Source organism: Haliotis cracherodii, unplaced genomic scaffold, assembly GCF_022045235.1.
Source record: "Haliotis cracherodii isolate W230 unplaced genomic scaffold, xgHalCrac1.p SCAF_5, whole genome shotgun sequence".
Classification (NCBI taxonomy): domain Eukaryota; kingdom Metazoa; phylum Mollusca; class Gastropoda; order Lepetellida; family Haliotidae; genus Haliotis; species Haliotis cracherodii.
This window is the reverse complement of record NW_027266308.1, coordinates 19,498,409-19,521,815: the sequence shown is the minus strand read 5'-3', so window position 1 is coordinate 19,521,815 and position 23,407 is coordinate 19,498,409. Positions and strand designations below refer to the sequence as shown.

The window sequence follows — 23,407 nt, the reverse complement described above, 5'->3', positions numbered from 1 at the left end:
TATTAACAATGCAGTGTCTACATCCAGTTTGCATTGACAATAATCATATGACTGTAACACAGATAAAGCTCATTCTTAACTTCATTAGGCCTTGCTTTTCATGCTTACTTGTTCTAAACTGATGTTCCAAATTCCAACATACACAAATTATTAATGTTATTCTTTTTTTCTCTTCACACCAACAGATATCTGCATTGCACAATGACTGTCATTATTTTATTTAATATCTTGGCATACTTGTGCATGTATACTAGTATTTGATTACACGTGCATGACTTTTTAGCAGTCATCTGTTTCTGAACTGAATATTATGCCAATATAGATAAGTAACATAAAAAAGGACTCTGGTATTCTTTCATGTTTGGAGAATCAATCAATTTCATTGTGAAAACATTTTTAATTTCTTACATAAGTAACTTTGATCTTCAATAAGATCAAAATAAAATCTACTTAAATTGGGGAGATTAAATTATGCAGTCTAATTCATTTCAGTCTTTCTGTCTAAAATCCAGTCCTATTTTTCAGGCAATAATAAATGAATTTAAATTTAAGAAAAAATATACCTTGCCTGAGTGAATCAGTCAATATACATGTTGACTGAAATTTTCAGTCAATATACATATTGGGCCTGATTATAGACACTGACTGTAACATATGTAAGTGTAATCTGTTATATGCAAAAACAAATAACATAAATAAATCCATTTATCTAATCCATGGAATGATTGTGGGGTTCAAATTGCATTTATTTAACCATCAGAAGATTTGATGATGAACTTTCTTAAGTCATATTTGCTATATGATAATAATATCTACAAAATATACTCTATCCTACAGGTGTCTTGAAGTACTGTTGAATGAAAATCAGGATACATAGCTACAGCAGGATAGTGTGTGGGTTTGTATGGGAAATAATTTGTCAACAATAAAATAAATATTATGTTACTAAAACAAGAAGATAAAACTATGATTTACATCTATTTATGCATCATACACATTTTGTGGGGTAGGATTTGTTGTTTGTTGGGACAAATCTCTGTAATTTACTACTATTTTAAGAGCATGAGTATCAGAATTCTGTAAGAAATGATGGATCAATGAATTAAACAACACCTATGATGACTCAGAGCACTTAATGGCGGGACACATGTTATAAGGGGCAGAATAATATGGGTAATTCTCTTACTTCAAAGTATGATGACTAGTATGTATATTGCAACTGAGTAACAGAGTACTTAATAGATGCATGGTAGATTTTCATTTAGCATATTTCTAGAAAATAATGTAAATTAAAATATTCAGATGCAACTATAATTTTGATATAAAAAGTAACATTTTAAATGAGTTGTTTTATTATTTTGAACGTTATTTCTTCATAAAATATTTGATAAGGCAAGGATGTATACCTACTTTATAGATCATTGGTGAAGGCCTGTCAAAGATGTTTGCATGTGTGCTGCAAATGTAGGCGTATCACTAATTTTTATAAATTTAAGTCCATGGTGGTATTTGTTGAGATTTGAATGCTTCGAATTGTGGTGGGAAAAACACAAAGGCTGATAAATAAAACGAGTCTGCATTATTTCATCGATGCAATATGTTAGCCCAGACTGACAAAATGCATCGCTGTTTTCTGACGTAGATATTACCGTGGTAATATACTGTTTTTCATGACGTTTTTCCCGCTATCTTCCTTAGTGACAATTCGTCTTGTAGTTGAAGACTCAACAAATGTTGATGTAATAAACTAATAATCACGACAAAGTATGTGCTAGTTTAAAAAATTCAGTTGTAAATGACCGTTTTTGAACGAAGGTGCAACAGGGTAACTATTTAGCTTGGCTCCGTCTCTACATGTCAGTAGTTGTCGCAGCGCGCATTGATCCGGGAACCAGACCGGAAGCGACAGGTTGGACCGTCGCTTATATCATCTCAAAAGGAGAGTTATTGCCCTTTAGAACAAAAATATCGCCCATTCTTAATTCGTTTTGTTCATTTTCCTGCTTAAAATGACGATTGGGAAAAGTTGAGTAACCCGAAGCTGTAGCAAACTGAATGACGGATTATCTGTCCCTCGCCGAAAGCTTTCACTATTTATTCTTCAAGACAGATAACTCGTGATTCCTCATAGGGGGTTGGTTAGTCTTTAAAGTCCTCAATGTGTTGCTAATAAATTTACTAATAAGCCATTTCATCAACAAGGCCAAACTACTAAAAATAGAATTTTAGATACTTCCGCTCTATTTTAGGTTCGCGCATGCGCGAAAAACGAGGGACAAACATTGCCATTTGTCCCTCTTCCGCTTGTTAGAATCGTAGCGCGGTTTCGGATATTTTAACACGATGCCAGCTAAACACTGTGCGTATGGGATCTGCCGAAGTGACAACCGCTATACGGATAGGCCTGACATGGCAGGGATCCATTTTATTTTGTTTCCTAAGTTTCACAAGCAGCCTGAGAAGTGTGCAAGGTGGGTTCGCGCTTGTTGTCGAGAGGGCTTTACGACGGACAAGGTCAACAAGTACACCTACATATGTTCCAAGCACTTTATCGGCGGGAATGGTCCTTCACTTGAACATCCCGATCCTATCCCGGCAACATATACTTTTGATCAGGTACGTTTTATGATTTTGTGTATTTTTGTCATTATAACGTCAGACACATACATCTAGATCTATGTCGATACACCATAAGTAGACTAGGCCTAGAAGGTCAAATTAATGTTCGATGTTCAAAGTGTTTACTGGATATGTCATACGACATTTTGTCAATTTGGTGAACAGTTTTCAGATTTAACAACTGATTCAGATTTATTTAATTTGGAATTATGACAAGCATTAATTTGGGTTCAAATGTCATGGAAAATTGATTAAAGCAACCATGTGAGCAATAAGTAGATTCTAGGCCCATGTTCCAAACATAGTGGCAGATTTGTGCAGTCCATATATTATTTTTTTTCAAGGTGGTGAAATTTTCAAAGAAAAGAAAGAGCCCTGTGGAGAGATGTCCCCTTCCATGTAAGGTATCCAGGTTGGAGCCCACTTCTACAGCAGGTGATGGCCTATCTTTACTTGCAGTGTGTGCAGCTGACCACCCATACACCTCTAGAAAGCACCTGGAGTGGCAGGAAACAGTCAATACCGAATTGGTATGGACCAAATTTTATATTGCCATAAATGTATTACATTTGTAAAAAAAATTAATTTAAGCCTGTAATCAGATGTAAATGGGCTCTGCAATCATATTTAACCATGTAAACAATGGTAAATATTAGATCCATATTTAGTTTAAGTAAAAAAAATTATGGTATGCAATTTTGGAATGTAAACCATTAATAATATTATCCTAAAGGAATATTTACTTTGTATATAGACCTAGTTGCAAGTCAGTGTTAGCTTCAGCAGATAACTTGTTTATGAAAATGTCACCTTACACCTAACCTTAAACTAAAGGGTTAGACCTGTTTTTGTTTTCTTGTCTGCCACAGTCACACATGAACATTTTTAGGTGTGCCTTTTGGAATAAAGGTTCAACTAGAAGACTCATTAATGTCATTTCACCATGGCTAGATAATAAGCAGTTGTAATTTGAAAGTTATTCCCTGTCCTTTTCAATTTCGTTGAAATTGATAACACTGTTTTCATTGATGCATTAAGCATTTAAGCACGTTGTTTGTTCACCATTTGTTTATCTTATTAATAGCAGCTGATGCAATCATTGTAGTAGGTGGTATTGTGGTATTGTTGAAAAAATATATTTTACAATTATGACCTCAAGCCAACAGGAGGGGCGGTGGGGTAGCCTAGTGGTTAAAGTGTTCACTCGCCATGCCAAAGAATGGTTTCAATTCCCCACACGAGCACAATGTGTGAAGCCCATTTTTTGTGTCCCCTGTCGTGATATTGCTGGAGTATTTCACAAAGCGGTGTAAAGCCATACTCACTCAGGCACCAGGAACTTACTTCAACCATGACATTGCCACTAAGATACAACAATTTCCTAACCATGCCTTAGATGTTAATGAGCAAACATTATGTATCATTAGTTAATTTTTATGTCAACAGGAACAGAATGTCTGTGCTACTGGTGCTGACACAGAAGAGGCTACCTTGACTGAGCTCAGGTCCAGTGATGCTGCCTGCCAAGCAATGCCGACAACGAAGCATGAGTCCAACCAGACTGAGTTTGTGTGTTCCAGCATTCTGGTATCTAAAATTTATGAAAAGATGACCGCACAAGTCCCTGATTCAGATTGTGAAATAAGCAGGGATCTTGACAACAAAAGCTGTGATATACTATTTGATAATTTGGTATCTAATAAGAAGAAATTCAAGTACTATACTGGCATGAAAACTATTCATTTTAATCATCTTTTTGCTTCCCTTGGTGACAGTGTAAATGACATTTGTTACTGGCGTGGAAATAAGATAAGTTCCAGTAAACCTGGCAAGTGCAGGGTTTTATCAATCAAAGACCAGCTTGTTTTGACACTTGTCAGATTAAGGAGAAACTTTCCAACAAAAGATTTATCCTATAGATATAACATCAGTGTCGGTTCTGTTTCCTGTATCATTACCACTTGGATTCAGTTTCTGTACATGAAATTTATTACTTTGAAAGATCACATCTTTCCTTCTAGACATCTTATCAGGAAAACATTGCCATCTGTGTTTAAAAGCTTCAAAAACATCAGAGTTATTGTTGATTGTTTCGAAGTGTTTTCTGAGCGACCAAGTGATTATGGTGAGCAAGGCAACATGTACTCTCAGTACAAAACTCACAACACCTTGAAAGTTTTACTTGGTATTTCTCCAACTGGTGCTGTTACATTTTTGTCTGATGCATATGAAGGTGGCATATCAGACAGAGATATTATCAGGAAATCAGGCTTTCTGGAAAAAATTAACCCAGGTGATTTGATCTTAGCCGATAGAGGCTTCGATATCAAAGATCTCCTCATGAGCCGTAGAGCACACTTGAATATTCCTCCATTTCTAGGCAAAAGGGACAAGCTGACTCCTCAAGAAGATATCTTGACTCGATCTATTGCTAGAACAAGAATACATGTGGAGAGATCAGTGGGAAGGTTGAGGGAGTATCGTATATTAAACACAGTTATTCCTCTTTCAATGAAACACTTAGCGTCCCAGATAGTATTTGTTATAGGAATGCTTTCCAACTATCAGCCACCACTTGTTAAATAGGGCATTAGCCCATTACCATGATTGAATGTATATTACATATGATTGGAGGTACGATAATTCTAGCCCGGGTAGTTGTCGTTATCAGCTGATTATTTTTCAATATCTCATAAATACTTCTTTATACAATAAAAAGCGCACTAAAACATGTACATCATGAACCAAGTCATTGCTCAGCATCTATCACCAGTTTCCATTTGCGATGCCATATATCGGTGTTCAATCATGACTTGTGACTACCTGCAGCAAGAAATAATAACAAAGAGTAATATTGCTCGTAAAAATTTTATTGACACCTCATGTATATGTCCACGACTGGCGCTGGTGAACAATTTTAGACTCATGTCTGTTGCAGTTTTCACTGCGTCCTTATCAAATAGCTACTAATTAGTTGATCAGTTTTATTTTTGTGAAGATAGATGTTTGAATCATTCACAATTGTGATCTGTTCTGTGTCATAATGTTCATACATATTATCCCAGAAAATCGTTTTTGGAATCATGCTAAACTTTCTTCAAGGACATGAAGCCATCATCATATGAGCTTTGAACCACTTTAATATTTAACAGCATTGTTGGCTGTAGTACTTCACCTGTGTTATTACATGTCCCTGAGGGTGAGATGTATCGTCATAACTGTTATTAGAAAACAAGGTATTACAATTATTTCACTGTTTATCAAGGTATTTTCCCCAACAACTGCAGTATGTATTGGAATGATCATTTGAACATGGTATTGTTGTACAAATTTATATGTCTGTCATGGGAACAGGCCGGAAACATTAACCCAGTTTCCGTATAGGAGGTATGACCCAGTTTCCGTATAGGAGGTATGCACACTTTTGTACAGCATGAATAATTGACATGTCAAGACTACAACTAGAAAAGGGTAAACATTACGGAGGTATCTCTCAGCGAGAAGTATGATTCATGGTTCTATAAAAAAAACTACACTCATAACCATTGTTTCAATTGTAACAGTATCTGCATGTCTCCACTGATCTAGTTTATGATATTCCAACAATGTAACTATTACTTTGAAAATAGTGATAATGAAAAATATTAATAACATTACCGCTGTAGATATGCAAAACATTTTATGCCTTTCAGCCCAACCATTTTGTCACCGCCATAATTGTTTGTTAAACTCTAAACAATGAAAAATATGTTCTGATTGTAAACTTAGTACCTCTTGTTCCTTGAAAACAATAACAAATGTTTCAAGAAGTCATTACTGGTTTTGTTTTCATGATATGATTGTTTCTATTACCAATTATGTATTTAAACTCAAATGTGTCCTTTTCTCCTTCCTGATTCTGAAGGTACCACATGCAATTTTGAATCTTCTTTGTTACTTATGTACGATTTATGACACTACATGTATTGCATCAATAAGTAGGTATGCGACAAAATCTCTTCATGCTGTGTTGATCAAAGTTAACTTGTATCCACATTTGTGAAATACTTAGTCCGTGAAGTATAAAAATAATGACAAATGACAGTACTGCACATAATTGTTATCATGGTTGTTCACATAACTTGAATAACATTATCTGGACAGTTATTTGCTTTGCTTAAGCTGTACACCATGCATACTAGTTATTAACGTTCATCATTCTCACATTGCATATACAATGTTAGAAGTGAAAAAATGTTGAAATGTTTACTAACTTGAATAACGAGAACAAGTTCTAGCCCTCACGATACTAACTGGGAGCAAAGGTGTTTCACTTTCTTCATGAATGCAGCACAAGAAAAATATTCACCATAAGTGTGGTACGATATGGAGCTCACTTAGTATAATGTCAAGTTTATACATGAAGTATATTGTACTAATAATCATGACAACCTCACAAGGATACACTGTACAGTGTATTCAAAAAAAGCTGAATCATACATCATGTGATTCAGTTCTACGATCAAAGTAATGTTGGAAGTGAATAAATATAACACACTGACCATTAACTTCTGTGTCTTGTTTTTTATGGACATTCACTCATGTTACATGTTTGTTATGCTTACTTGGACAGATCAAAGGGAAGTAGCTTTCTTGGCACTCTCATTTCAAATATCTCAGGAACTAGAATATTTTTGTAAAATATTTTCAAGAGGCGGTATGTCTGTTCCCAAAATAATTTATTGAAGGGTATTCTTTCTACTGACATACCCTCAGGCGACCATATTACAAAGTCACAAAAAGATTTTTCACAGATGGCCATTTGCATTTGACATTGGAAATAATATTTATGATTCCTTTTCAATTTTAGTCTGACATTTTCGAAAGTGCTGCAAAATGAATAGTATTGCTTCTTTGTAAGTTTTTCTTTTGCCTCAGTTGGATTAATGTTTTCAAGTACTGATGGGCACTTAATTTCTAAAACACCATCAGCCACATCTGTACTGAGAGACTGTAAGATGCCATCAGGGCTACATCCTAGTTCAGGATACTTTGAATTTATCCAGAAACCACTTGCAAGGCAGGTAAATGTTTCTACATATTTTAATGAATAGTCTTCAAAGGCTCTTTATTCATTATGTGATCCATACCTCATGTCAACTGTATTAAAACAATCAATACCCCATACATGTGATGATAACAAGCGATATCTACCTCGATCTGTGGATACCATAGAACAGTCTTTACAAATAGATGCTGTCACTCTGTACCACCTGGCATTATGCCACTGATCAGAAATTGCTTGACCCACAGTACCAGGTACTTCACAAGGGCCAACCCCATACTCTGAAATACTTTCTTTCACATTTTCAATGAAAACATCACATTTATCCATGAGATGTAACTTCAAGTCATTAGACAATTCATAATCATCATAAGTAATTTCTAGGATACTCTGCCATGAAGTATTTGTATCCAAGGCTAGTGCAGAAGAAATGAAAGCAGTTGCAAAACTACTGTCAGCTCTGTGAGACTGATCTGCAACAGGACATGGGTCATGATCAATAACACGGTTTGGAGCTCTCTTTTTGCTGTACTGCAAAGTGTGGGCTGGTTGTGGGTTTCTAGTTTTGTTTCGGGGTTTATTCCAGGAACAAGAGAAAGAAGTACATGAGGGTGCTGTATAGCCAAAGTTGACAGTATAATCCTCTAATGCAAACAACAATCCTGCAATGTGGCTACAACGTCCAGTGGCTGAACCTACACAATCACATGATGCATCCTGGATGACAGCAAAATTATCAAGAGTAACATGTACATGGTACATCATACCTAGTCTGTATGATGGAAGACATTCACATTTAAGATAATAATACTCATTTTTAGAACATGTTTGAATATTTTGTTTGTGGCCACTCTTAAAAAAAGCTCGTCCCTTCTTCATTGGCTTTGCAGTGCTGAAGGTGTTGTCCTGATCATCATCATCATCACCGTCATTGATAGGAGTGACTTGTGGTAGAGGCTGTAGTCTGGCTGATGCAATAATATACTGGTATATATCACCATATGAGAAGGTTGGTGGGATGTTGCCAGAAGGGAAGGCCTTCCATCCAGTGATAGGTGGTGTGGGAGGTTGCCTCACAGCCGAACACGGACTTGAACTGTAATACAAAGAGAAAATAGTGCAATACACAATCATGACACAGGTAACTATTTGGCTATATAATTCATGCACCAGTGCAACATATTATTGTAACATGCAACCTAATATTGATGTCAAAATGCACTAAATGCATGTAAAAAAATATATCCAAATTTGTTTGTCTATAAGTCTAACCCCTGTGTATCCACACATCAATCTTGGATCACATTCAATACCTGTACAGTTTATTTACCATACTACATAACTAATCTGTGTTGTGTGTAATTTGTTATGATTTCGTGGGCTTGACATTGTCACATTGTAGGTACTTCTAGATTGTGTGCAAATGTTCCTATCACGTTTCACAGCAATAATCCAAAAATAAACAAGACACAGGCAGCAGACCAGCCTGTTTCAACTTTTATATATATATTGGACCAGGGCTAGCTGATTTTGTTTAGTGCAACTGCGTTTTCATGTCAACATGCACCTGGTGCAAGTTAAATCAACTTCCTTAAAACCGAGCTATGTGACATTGTAATATCATATATATGTGATGCAAGTATTATCTTTCTTAACCTTTAGCCTGCTGAATTATTTTCACACTTCTTACCCCTGCCTGCTGGATTAATTTTAGCATAAGGCGCTCTAAAGAGGGTGGGTGATTTCAAACAGTCGGTGCCTCATTAAACAAGGGCCAATTGAAGAAATATTTTGCACATTTATTCCCGATAGAAAACTACACAATTCTATATAAAAATATCCTGGTGTTTTCAATCATACCAAGGTTAAGACCAAAGCGAACACAAAATTTGTTAATTTTCTTGAACTTACCTGAATTGCGTTATTGAAGGTGGTTTGCATTTCATGCTAGGAACCCTCTAATATCGTAACATTTTTGCAAATTGATTTCAATATGCATATCTCCGATATCATAATTTTAATTGAGTAAAAATTCGGGATTTATAATCGGCATATATCAGCGCGATGGTAAATTATGAACCATTTCAGTGAATTTATTATCTAAACGTTAAACAGAAAAATAACTTAATTTTCGAGGTCATCATGTCGGTTGCAGAAATACGAATATTCGGGTTAATCTGACGTGTCATGTTATAAAATTTGCAGGAAACAATTAATGACTTATAAATATTCACTAATCCTAATTTCAAGCGTTTTGGTTGAATATTTACGATATACAGAAATAAACAACCCGTGTCATGATGCTAGTAGACGTCCTAAAATCAAACATGGCGCGCTTCGCCCGACCTCCGCATAACTTATTGCTATTTTAATATCAACAAAGTTTACATTGCCTTTATAAATATAACTTGGCGAAAGTTGACGATCTTCTCAATCGAAGAATGTTTTATTCGTCATATTCCAATAAATATGACGAGAGAAAAATGAAAATAAAGATCGTGAATTCTGACAGCACTATTTCAATTAGTGCAAAGGTCACCGGATGTGATGTCACAGACAGGGGTAGTCTGCTGATAAGCTTTCGAAACAAAACAATTACAGTAAATTTTTAAATAGTTCGCCTATCACATACAGCAAAAATATAAGTCGATACACAGTATCAGTAATCACCACTAACATGAAATAAAAATGTGACTTTGACGATATAATTCGCGTATTAGTTAATCCGTTTGACCTTGCATGCTCCCGTGACCCGGAAACGGTAGACGATAAATCAACATGCCACATGCAAGTTTCTCGGTATCTTTTATTTGAACTTCTGTTGATATTTAAGAATCACCATTCAATGTTGTGAATATAAATGGGACATGATTCATATTTCTGCGATGTACATGCTGATAAGTTTCACTACAACAAGTGTATCCCACGTAATACGTCTATGGATATCGTCGATCAGCAAGATCACCCTCAACAACAGGTGCGCGAAAATGGGGTTGACAAAACGTGTTTCAAAATAACATCCCCGCGTTGCTGAAAATGATAGGGTATATATAAGCAATAAAATTCTACGTACATATTTTCGGTGGTAGTTCCACATTACATTTAGGATAGGTTTCCTTTCGGGAATACATTCATAGATTCTAGTATGATTTTAGAACAGTTTCACGAAGGATTTCTAAATTTATTCCAAAAATATGAAGACCACCATGGTTGCGCTTTGATGATAGATTTGTAATTGTTTAATTATTTACAGCTTTTTACAGGTTTTAAAATTTTAAGTTATATTTAATAGTTATTTTTCCCACAATGATGGTGTGTGGGGACAGTAAATATTAGTCTTTGCATCAACACAGTGTAACTGATCAAACTTCAATTATTATCTTTAGTTTAAACATATTTATTCAACAATTATTATCTTGCACTCTGAAAATCAACTATGTGAATAAGTAACTCTCTGATGTCATCATTTTAATTTTAGTATTCCATGAATAATGATTAAATCAGATCCTTAACATATACATACTAAACTCATATGGACATTAATTTTGTGCATTATGTGGTTTGTTTCCAAATAAAACAATTCTGAAATATAATTTAATAGGAATTAATTTAATTTAATTACAGTAACAGTACTTGTAACAGTACATGACATTTTTATTTGTTTAATCACAAGAACCATGGTGGCACATAAGCTGGTAAGTTTGCCATAGGTTTCTTAGAAAATGCTATCTCAGTCTTCTGGTTGGAATGAAAAGAAACATGCCTGTGTACATGTTTACCCTTGCCAGATGTATTTTTTCCAGTCAGCCAATCCATTACTTTTGTTCACCTTATGTGGTCTATTTTATACATACAGGTACTGCTTCCAAACTGTTTTTTCTTTGTATGCAATCACAGTATCACAACTTCCTCAGCTGGTGTGTATAAAAGTTCCCCTGTCATCATGAAAAAAGAATTATAAAGGAAAGTCATATTTTCATTCAAAAACATATCTGTCTTTCCTTGAATACTCTTTGTCTAAGTGCCAGAAATGTAAGTGTCATAAAAAAAATAAATTCAGATTTTCATAAGGACTTTTCTTAGATAGACCTAGATCTAAGTCAAACCATGTGACTAGTTAGGTAGAATTATAACCTTGTAAGCCCTCATTTCTGAGGTGTCCATATTTTTCACATTTTTAGGACTAAACGTGATCCGTGTAGATCTGCCTGTTTTGTTATGTAAAACAAATTCTTGTCTTAAAAAATGAGAAAAGGAATCATTCAGACGAATTTTTTTAATCCCATTGATTCACGAAAATCAGTTGAAATGTACAGTGGTGACTTTTGTACCCAAAATTTCTAGTAATTTGTTACCCAAATGGGTATGTGATTTTGTAGATCTACCTAGAATTATTTCAAAGATATACATTAATTTGGTGTCTTAAACTTAACATAATATCACTTTCCTATCAAAACAATTCATTCTAACTTAGGTTTAACCAACTTAACTGGCCTCTCCTTCAGTGACAAGACGTCAGTTTTCTCTCAAAACTAAACAATCAATTTCAAGGATCAGTCATAATCATATTTGGCACTTGATGAAATATTTTATTATGTGTTCTGTTCATCTACATTAAAACATAAATATAATTATAGATCTATTGTCTTATTTTCTTAGGTACAAATTCACAAAGTATTTTGGGTACAATTTAATTTGTTTTGGGTACAAAATCACACATATATATAAATAGGAGCCTAGAATCTATATATATTTACACTACCTCGTTGTGTACCAAAATGTTATCGGTTCAGAGGACGGGAGGTTCTCAGAAAGTTTTCAACAACATCTTTAATATTTAAATTGTTCTTTTTGTAATGTTAGACCAATAACAATATTATGTTATTATTATGGCATATCAATACGTTGGATCGCTCTCCGTTGCGCTCGTTTATAGAAAATATTTTAAAATTAAAATCATCGAGCGTGAAATCCATTACAGTTTCGGATTTAGACTTACACATTTTATGGCGACAATCACGAAGAAATATGAAACAAATAAGAGTGAAGACTGCTCTCCAGATCAATAAATAGTAAATAGTTGACGAAAAATAGTAAATTATGTATTTTCTTTTGAATTGGAATCTATTTCGGAATTTCTTTATGATAGCTTACCAACTTTTGCATATTTTGCTTCCATGTGTCACATGCGGTACGTGCTTCCGGTTTCAGAAATGATAGCTAAAATTGCAAGTATTTTGATTATTTCTCGTAAAATGCATTATTTTGCTATTGAATGGTTTACCTAGAATGTATATCAGTTCAGATTTTGCGTATCATCCAATATTTGTCATTTTTCGCAGTGTTTGTTGACTTTGTTCGACTCAACAAATCGCAAGTTAGGCCACGCCCAAACGTATCACTGACGTTTGTCGGCTTGGCAATGTGTCGGAAAATTTATCAAACGAAATCATTTGCAAACTCTTTAAAAATGAAATTCTTTTTACAAAGATTTATACATGCGTGTCAATAATTCTAGAAAATTAAGTTAGATGTAACAAAATGATTGTAATAGTCTAACGGGATATCTATGCATGTGGAGTTGTTTGTTTACTACCGTTGCCATGATCGTACAAGTTCCATCCAATCGATGATGTTACGATTCAGATTGTTTTTGTTTACAATTAATTACACCGAAAGTTGCTAATTTTTAGAAATAAAGGAACATGAGTGTTTTCCTTTCGTCAGCAAACAAAAAATGATGATCAAATAGGAAAAATGATGAAATTATATAGAAAATATCGGACTGCATGCCGCTCAACGTGAAGTGCCAAAAGTCAACAATGGCCGTTCCTGGTAGATGTGTGCCGAGAAGTTTGGCCGAAACTTTTTTAACTCGCGATATTTTCTTTTTGAGGTAAATAAATGACTGAACGTTTTGATATTGAGCAAGCTGAGCATTTATGCATGTCATACGTAATTTAAATGTTACGCAAAGCCTTCTTGGTAAATAGATATGGCGAGTTTTATTTTGGGGTGTTGTTATGCTATTCGCCTGTCGAATGGGTTCGACATCAGATGCATGGGGATGGACACCTCTGTCGAATGGGTTCGACGTTAGCGTGCAGAGCTTTAAGGGACCAATTATTTTGATTTAATTTGGGGGTGGGGTGTGGGGTCCTGGGACTTTATAACAGAAGACCCATAGGATATTGAAGACCCATAAGACATGAAGCTTTTCAAAATTAGAATATTCCGAACATTTTTTTTTCAACCTGATGGAAAAATATTTTCTGATTCCTGTAAAAAAATCTTTTTTGAGTTGATTAATTCAATTATTTAAGTGATTAATATAATTTTCTCAGAATAAAATATGCTATGAACAGTAATTAAAATTCCCTTACATTTTATTTTTGGGTACTTTTTAGATGATGTTCCATTACAAATGTTGTTCACAATATTAAATCCATTTGACAAAAGTTCACAGAATTCAATGCCATTTCAATCCAGAAATGGAAATGCATCAATAATATTTCAACCCATTCTTACGCAATCTTTGCATTTGGTCAAAGATAAAATCTGGAATTGAAACCTCATAGTTACCTGTTAAGAGATGCCAAAACATCTTGAACCTTTATTTGGTACCATTTCCCATTATCAATAGAAATGGAAATGTCTGTGTCCTGCTGAGCTCTGATACACTCTTGACATCTGTGGGAAAACAATGGGTAAACATCAGTCATGTTACAATTTCAGATATTGATCAATGAGTAGATGAATTCAGTTTCCAACCACTGAGCTTACTAGTAAATGACTGCATGATTACTTTCCATCTATATTATTACTAGTAATATTAGTCCACTCACTTTAATCATTGTTATGGGGTAATCATGATAATAAGATCAAATTTTTTGCAGAGTATGGTAATGCCAAAATGCTCTTACTCGTGACCTGAAGCAATGGTGTTATATACTGAAGTAATAATTATACATATTAATAACTAAGTTAATTGTATACTTCTGTTCATATTAGCCCAAGTGAGTGAAGAAAAACACTACATAGAGATGAAAATGACAATAAAGGTGTTTGGTAATTCGATTCTATTTTTACGTGGAAATTGTGTGCAATTATTTATGCCTTAACAAATCTGGAAAATAATAGTAATAATAACAACAACGTTTGCATGTGTAAATAGAATAATTGGCACAGGTACATATAGTATTGTGGCTGCCAGACCAGGTTGTGGTCATCATATGAATATATAAAAATAATAGAGGAAATACCGTATCATAGCCCAAGCTGTTAGATTAGAATGGTGAAAACAGTTATTGCCCTTTTTCAGACGAACGTTTAGTGCCCGAATTCTCTCATCCAGGCAAATGTCGTTCTGATAACGAATACGACAGAGCACGACAGATTTAATCTATTATTCCCACATACATTTATGGAGTTGAAACACAAAAATGTATTTCAATATTATCCGTTATTTGCATTAACAAATATTACGGAAATCACTTCCGGTTTGGATTTTGATATGACGTCTGTCTCGTAAATTATATGCTCATCGGGTTAATCATCAGAGCACCTTCATACCACTGTAATAACAATCACGGCACGATACCTTTAACAAAGATGTATATTTCATAGATTCTCATAACTTACATATACTATTTTTAACGAAATCCAATAAATAAGACGACTTACCTTTCGACGAGTTCGGTCTTCGTTCCTGTCATCGACAGGCCTCGGCACTCCAACCACCGTTTCAGCTGAACAACTGAATGTCTATCGACGTCTGGATAAATAAACTGAGCTCCAGGGACATCTTCGGGCAGCAGAGAAACATTAAACAAAGGCGAGGTAGAAGCCATGCTAATACTGATGTGGGTAAACGGCAAAACAACTGTCAAATAGAGGCGCGCGAAAAACTGCGATGTTTGTCCCTCGAAATATTATTGTGTATCACGTGACGCGTATGTGCACATAAACTGTGACGTAATCGATGAAATGGCTTATTACGTAATGTTTTCAAGAAAGGCCAAGGTTGGAATAAATAAATACGGGGTTAACAAATATACTGAAATGATTTTGCATCAGTACTGTGTGATCACGTAGGGATTTTCGGGTAAGGAAACCTATGCTTGTCAGAGGCGACTAAATGAATCTGATGGTCAGGCTCGGTGACTTTGTTGATTTCGTGTTATCGTTTCCCATAAGTGGATCGATGCTCATGACGTCAATCACTGGATTGTCTAGTCGACAGACTCGATTAGTAACAGGCCGACGACGTATAGCTGGAATATTCCGGAATACGGCGTAAAAACCAACCAAACAATTCTATATATTTGTTGTTTTTTGTTTTTTGGACACAAACAATACTGTATGTGATGTATATTTATAAACATAATCAGCACATTAATTTTTGTCCGTTTGTATTTCCACCTAAAATTTAGAAATATGTTGGGTGTTTTAATTATAAGCATTCAGGGTAGTTTAAATTGGTCGAAGCCTTCATCCTTATTCAATTTCCGTTTTTTACCCTTTGTTGAGCCTGAAAGAAAAGATATATTATTTGCGCCCAGTACTTTGTTCTTTACGAAAGCCTATTAGGGTCAAAACTGAAACATGGAAAGGACACGAAATAATTTTCCTTATAAGGAAACGAAATCTTACAACATAACATAACATAACATAACATAACATAAATAAAAAACGCAAAACAGTACGAAGTCATTTGGAGTCAGAAAGTCGGAAGAGATAGGATTTGAGTTGTGAGCGGAAAGTAGGCACCTAACTGCTGTCACCGAGGCCGCTGAGTACGCAAAGGAACGTTAGCCATAGTGTCATGTCCGGACATTTGGTACGATAAGCAAATTCTTTTTCTCTGAGCGGAGTGATCTTCCTGGGACATATATATGAAGGAGATCAGCAAGATAGGATAGTGCTTGTCCCGTGAGACATCTGAAGACATAACAGAAAAGCTTGAATGTCATCATGTGTTCAATTGGAAGTCAGTGCAGGTTGTATATAACACAGGAGTGATATGGCCAGTCTTGCGAGGGTGAGTAACTATTCTGGCTGCTATGTTTTGCACTCTTTGTAACTTGTTCAGCTGGGATCTTGCTGCATCCACCAGCAAGCTATTACCGTAGTCCAACCTTGTCATAACTAAAGACAAGACAAGTATGATATTTGACTGCTGAGTAAGAAATTTGCGGATGTGCCCTATGTTCCTTAGAATGAGAATACAGGTTCTAACCACATCGTTGACATGATTGTTGGGAGACTGTTCCGGGTCTAGGGTGGCACCAAGATTTCACTCACCTGCTGCCAGGGGAATGGTAGTATCACTGAACTGAAATGATTCAGTGCCACATTGCGCTCTTAGGCCTTTTGGACCAACAAATAGACTTTCGGTTTTACTGTCATTAAGCTTCAGCTTGTAATCAAACATCCATAACTTAATATCACTGCAGCATTCGCCGAGTCGCAACAATGCAGCATTTTCATCTGATGGTGTGGGTCTGCAGACATCATGGAGCTGCGTGTCATCAGCACAGAAGTGACTTATCGAGTGCTTATCAATGACTGTACCTAATTCCTTAGTGTATACGGTGACTAATACTGGTCCAAGCACAGAACCTTGTGGGACCCCACACTTCAGCAGCGCTTCCTCAGTGATCCATTACTTCTTTGACAGAAGTTGGAGTACTAAGTAAGGATAAGATTAATGGATGAACAACTTCCTTATTACAATTAAGAGCGGCGTTTCGGTATAGGTTCTAACACCGTTATTAAGCAAGTGATCACTTGTAATATATTTACGTTATAACAAATTTATTTTCGTTTTGTCCCGTAATGACTCATCTTTCTTTCAGTTATAACGAATTTATTTTCGTTTGAACAAATACTTTTCCGTAATAACGAATTTTTCTTTCGTACATTTTACATATTTCAATTTTGACTCCAATAGTCTTTCGTAGGTTTTTGATGAAAAGAACACACCCACAGTTGCATATATTTTCAGGGTGACTCTTTCACTCTCGGCCTATCTGAACCGGTGTCGATCAAATACTTCCCTGTGACATTTAAACAACCTATGTTTATCTGGTACAAGTGATTCGTGTGCTCCCACCATTCGCATGATATCAGTAGTATCGTTATTATTTGGGCGATTCCGGGATCGAATGTGTCCCTATGCAAATAGCCTATATTTTATTAAAGCCGGCTAAATGGAATTGGACTATGGACTATCAGTAACTGGTTGATAGCAATGTACCTAGATGTCAACCCATGCTTCAGTCACCGGTTAGCCTGATCCAGACACGACTATTTACATTACAGGCCGCCAGGTAAAGGCTGTTTTACTGGACACCAGCAGCACCTGAAGCATCAGTACGTCCACATCAAGCCGGTAGGTTGATACGTAATCAACCAAGTGTTAAACAGCCATCTCACTCCCTCTCTCATAGAGGCCTGTTACAAACAGGACCCCCCCCCCCCCCCCTCTCTCTCTCTCTCTCTAAGTCCCATGTACAGTTCGTTTCTACCGTCCGATCCAAAGTCAAATCAATAAAATAATTAACACATATCTAAGAATATCTTGGAACCTTGCATTCCATATATATATTTTCATAAACAATAATACTCTAATACTCAAAAGACGACAAAGAAACTCGTCTGTGGGCGCAGCCGCTGGGAGCAGTGACATGCAGTACTCAGAAACATTCTATGTACACGTCTATGGTCGCAGTCATCCGGAGCAGTGACATGCAGTACTCAGAAACATTCTATGTACATGTCTATGGTCGCAGTCATCCGGAGCAGTGACATGCAGTACTCAGAAACATTCTATGTACATGTCTATGGTCGCAGTCATCGGGAGCAGTGACATGCAGTACTCAGAAACATTCTATGTACATGTCTATGGTCGCAGTCATCCGGAGCAGTGACATGCAGTACTCAGAAACATTCTATGTACATGTCTATGGTCGCAGTCATCCGGAGCAGTGACATGCAGTACTCAGAAACATTCTATGTACATGTCGCCATGTCTTCTTTAGCAGTCCGGAGGCATACTTTCCTGTTCATTGCTGACGATTTCACAGGGACGTGTTTCAGTTCTTGGAACATTTGACTGCCTGGCTGGGTTTTTTTTGGCGACCTGAAATAGCAGCATGTAGAAATGTCAATAACTAATGATGTTTTGTTTTTGAGCCAATAAAGGAAACCAATCTGAAAAAGTTCTCTTTTGAAATAATATAATAAGCATAAATTCTCACACACGGGTTGACATGTTATACGACTCCCAAGAGGGCGTATATATACGGCGTAAGATCGTTACCTTCTTGCCAACCCTAGCGCTTTATTGAGCACCTTGATCCGCCGTTGGTTCTGCAATGAAGGTGGGGCCGATTTCTGAAAAACAATTTGAGTTAACATAAACAAGTGACTGTAGCCTACCATACATAATCTCGATATTGTTCGACAACCTCCATATGGGGCCATGTGCATTCCTACGTGATAGGGGTTAGTGTTGGGTAAAGATATAGGCACACGGTTATATGTTGAGTAAGTGAATGTCAACGATATACCTTATACACTACCCAGAATATAAGCTCCATGTGATGCTAATGTTAACCCCGTCACGAAGTTATTATTTTCTTTAAGATGTAGCATGACAATGGGAAAATGAGGTTGATTGTTGTTCAATGACGCACTCAGTAATATTCCAGCTATATGACGACGGTCTGTAAATAATCGAATCCAGACCAAACAATCAAGTGATTGACATTTTGCGCATCGATCTACGTAATTGGAATACGATGACATGCATCAACCAAGTCAGCGAGCCAGACCACCCGATCCCGTTAGTCGTCCTTACGGCAAGCATAGTCGCCTTTTACGGCAAGCATGGGTTGCTGAAGACCAATTTTACCCCGGGTTGGGAACACGTGGAATTTAATACCTGTGTGAGCTTCATCCTCTTAGTGCAGTCGACTTCTCGCAGCGCGTCACCGCCACGCTTACCCATGTGCACGCAGAAAACGTCGGCTGGACAGGAACTAGATCCGGTTCGGATGTCACGGTCGGGTCGAGATCCTGTAGGTTACAGAACCGATGCACTGCAGGCGAGGGACTACACAGGCATGATGCCATATGGCCTCATTGACTTTACTCAATAGACACAGGTCAAATATGTGTTTACGGTGTCAGTGGGGTTAATGGTTGATAAGATGTGTTTGTTTGTTTATTGTTTAACGCCAGACTCAACAATATTTCAGTTATACGTCTGGAAGTAATCGAGTCTAGACCAAACAATCCAGTGATTGACATCATGAGCATCGATCTACGCAATTGGGTAACAATGGCATGCATCAACCACGTCAGCGAGCCTGGCCACCTGATCCCGTTAGTCGCCTCTTATGACAAGCCTAGTCGCCTTTTACAGCAAGCATATATTGCTGAAGACATTCTAACCCTGATTTAGGCGGGTATGGTTGATATGAACATGTCCACACTGCATATAATATACATAAACAAATATTTCTTTGGGTCAGTGTTTTGGGTGCAGAGGGTATATATGCGAACTGACAAGGGAAATTCTAGCGTAAAATGACTGCGGCAGCGTGTATGTATAAGCATATTGGATTGCGTGAACGATTGACCTGTATTATACGTACGTTCCCTGCAACCGACAGTAAAACAAGTATTACCTGTCTCTGGCAATGTGGTCGTGGGCCGACTGTGTCGCCTCTCGGCTTGAGATCGACGTAACGTCAGAGCAGCTTGTTCCTCCCACCACAGTGAGTTAGGCGTGTAGCTCGGCAGGTCGGGTACAGGGCAGTAGTCGAGGTAGCCATAGTGGTTAGTGAAGCAGCGCTTGGGACATGGAGCCAGCACAGACCGGGGAGCAGTCGGGCCCGGGGAAAGCTCGGGGCGTAATGGTGGTCCATTCAATGGATGAGTATGAAGACATTGACGTGACGGGGATGACCTTGAGAACCGAGGGAACCTTGACTGAGGGGGCGATACCTCAGCGCACGCAGAGAGACTTGTGAGTCGGGAGGGTGATGTACAAGGATGTTGTTTGGGGCTGGGTCGGGTCGATGGTTCATCCAGGAATGGTTTGAAAGTATACAGGGAAGTTGCCGCACCAGGCTCGCGGGGTGTTACATTCAGGCGCGGTGGAATCCTGTGTTCGGGAGGGGACATATTTTGGTGGAGAGGGAGATCGAATCGTGACGACAGTGTGTGACGACACGGGGGTAGCCATGGGGAGCTTGTCTGGATGTGTGAATATTGGGTGGCTGGGGGCCTACATGGTATGGCATACGTTGTGTGTAGGTTGATCCTATCACAGTGGGGTGAAGGTGGGCTATGGCTGTTGAAGAGTATTTTACTGGAAACAGGTGATATGTCAGGGTATTTATTTGTCGCGGCTTGGGAAAGATCGTGATTTATTGGGGATATATAGGCACAGCGTGCGGGCTGTTGATGTGATGATACAGGAGAATTCGACTTTGACAATGGTGGTTGTCTGCTGGAACGGTTGGTCAGCGAGGAACTTTGATTGTGTCTTGATGATCTGCAACCGTACATTGAGTGAGACCGTTGAGGTTCTCTGGATTGTCCTCTCCATAAGGGGGACTGGTGGTACATGCCAGCTGTATTATTTAGCAGTGTTTGGGATTTTACACTTGACGTGTACAGTTGAGAGCCATCGCCGTGTCGCTTGAAGTGAGATGGCGACTCGGTGCCCCGATCCACCTCTTGTGCATCTGTTGGGCGTGTCCGTGGGTGTGGGTGTGTGGCAGGACCAGCCCCACCTGTTACTTCTCTAAGAGAAAACTTGGCATGTTGATGGGCGTGACATCGTGGAGGCATGTGTTGTTGTGCAGGATACCTGAATGATGGCGGGAGGGCGAGTTGGCTACATGCTGCAGATCCCGAGTTGTACCGGTCCCTATCTGGGAGGGATGCAGATCCTCCTGGGTTGTACCGGTCCTTATCTGGGTGGGATGCATATCCCGGCTTGTACCGGTCTCTATCTGGGTGAGGTGCAGATCCTTGGTTGTAACTGTCTCTATCTGGGTGGGATGGATATCCCGGGTTGTACCGGTCCCTATCTGGGTGAGATGCAGATCCTGGGTTGTACCGGTCCCTATCTGGGTGAGATGCAGATCCTGGGTTGTACCGGTCCCTATCTGGGTGAGATGCAGATCCTGGGTTGTACCGGTCCCTATCTGGGTGAGATGCAGATCCTGGGTTGTACCGGTCCCTATCTGGGTGAGATGCAGATCCTGGGTTGTACCGGTCTCCTATCTGGCTGGTTTGAGAAAGTCTCGGTCTCAGTGCTGGAAACGATAAATTATCATGAAAATATATTGATAGGATAGACGTTTTGCTACACATGACATTTTACTGGACGCCTATCCGTCATGTTAGTTTGACCAGAGACCATAAAATATTGTATGGTCTCTGGTTTGATGCTTCTATAAAATAGCTGAAAATTGGACATCAGCATAGAAAATAGAAATTCCATAATGATACGCGACAACCTCATCAGTGACATCCATCGGTGCCATTTCAACAAACCTTGGTAAATAATTACACAGGCACTTATTTCAAGCCGTTGCCCCCCCCCCCCCCCCCCCCCTCCCCCCCAAAAAAACACTGTTTTTTTTAGAGGGACGGCTAAATATGGCGTCTAAAATTCTTAGAAACCGCTGGGCCCACTGAGGAAGGTAGCGCACATCCATTACCAAAATGGCGGAAGTTCTTACTATCGACCATAGCAACATACAAATGTAAGCGACATGAATTGTTCGTTTCCCTGTGAGGTGCCTCCTCGGTTCTGCTGGGTTATGTTGTAAACACTACACGTATAGTATTTATTCCTGAAAAATTGAGGATGAAAACAAACTATCGGCATTGTTTCAAAACTGCAGGTTTCTTCCTCTTACCTGTATGCATCCTTCTCTTTAGTATCCCACCTTTAGTACCATAAGTTTACTGATACTCCTTGAATGATTACTTTGTAACCATAGTCACCAAAACGTCATTGTAGTATGACGTCATGATTGTGTACAATCGAGGCTCTGTGACGTCAAACACCACTTCGCTGGTTTCCGCCGCTAGCCTGATTAGCCCGACATACACTAAGTTTGTATTATTTATTTGGTGTATCGTACTAAAATTCTTTTAAAAATTGGCCAATGAATTCAAAACGTAAAGATTATATACACTAAGTTTGTATTATATATTTGGTGTATCGTACTAAAATTCTTTTAAAAATTGGCCAATGAATTCAAAACGTAATGATTATTTAATTGATAATGTGTTTATTTCATTATTGACCTTTACATTTAAATCAACTAAAGTTTACTGTGAAAAACGTAGAATTCGAAAAAAAGTGCATTTGTTTTTACAATTTTCAGGTTTAAGAGTAAACGGAGATATTTTTAAAATTTATAGTCGACACGGTTTGTATAAGTGTTCAATTCAACAGAAACCAGTGTAACAAATGCAAGCACTGTTAGCACTTTTGTATATTCCGGAAGTGTTTTGTCAGAAAATTCCATGCATCGTTTTTCACACTGCAAATTAAGGAAAATATAACAAGACTGAAGTCATGAACATGTTATGATTGTGGCCTTGGGGATATTATGGTATTGGTGTACTTTTTATACCTAACACCGGATAGGATGAACCACCAATCATATTCATTGTTCTATTTCCATTGGACTTCCGGTCAATGGCGCC

At 37.6% G+C, this 23,407-nt stretch overlaps 1 protein-coding gene and 2 pseudogenes across 1 annotated transcript; 1 reads left to right on the top strand and 2 right to left on the bottom strand.

Annotated features, from left to right (window-relative positions):
• Positions 1 to 2,299: 2,299 nt before the first annotated feature.
• On the top strand, positions 2,300 to 5,263 carry LOC139443887 (uncharacterized). Its single transcript, XM_071224774.1, has 3 exons — positions 2,300 to 2,616; positions 2,964 to 3,149; positions 4,066 to 5,263. The coding sequence occupies exons 1-3, from the start codon at positions 2,344 to 2,346 to the stop codon at positions 5,203 to 5,205; spliced, it is 1,599 nt and encodes a 532-aa protein (XP_071080875.1). The 5' UTR covers positions 2,300 to 2,343; the 3' UTR covers positions 5,206 to 5,263.
• Positions 5,264 to 7,208: 1,945 nt separating this feature from the next.
• Positions 7,209 to 15,587, bottom strand: LOC139442956 (uncharacterized; annotated as a pseudogene).
• A 3,172-nt stretch (positions 15,588 to 18,759) lies between these two features.
• On the bottom strand, positions 18,760 to 22,618 carry LOC139443574 (uncharacterized; annotated as a pseudogene).
• Between the last annotated feature and the right edge of the window lie 789 nt (positions 22,619 to 23,407).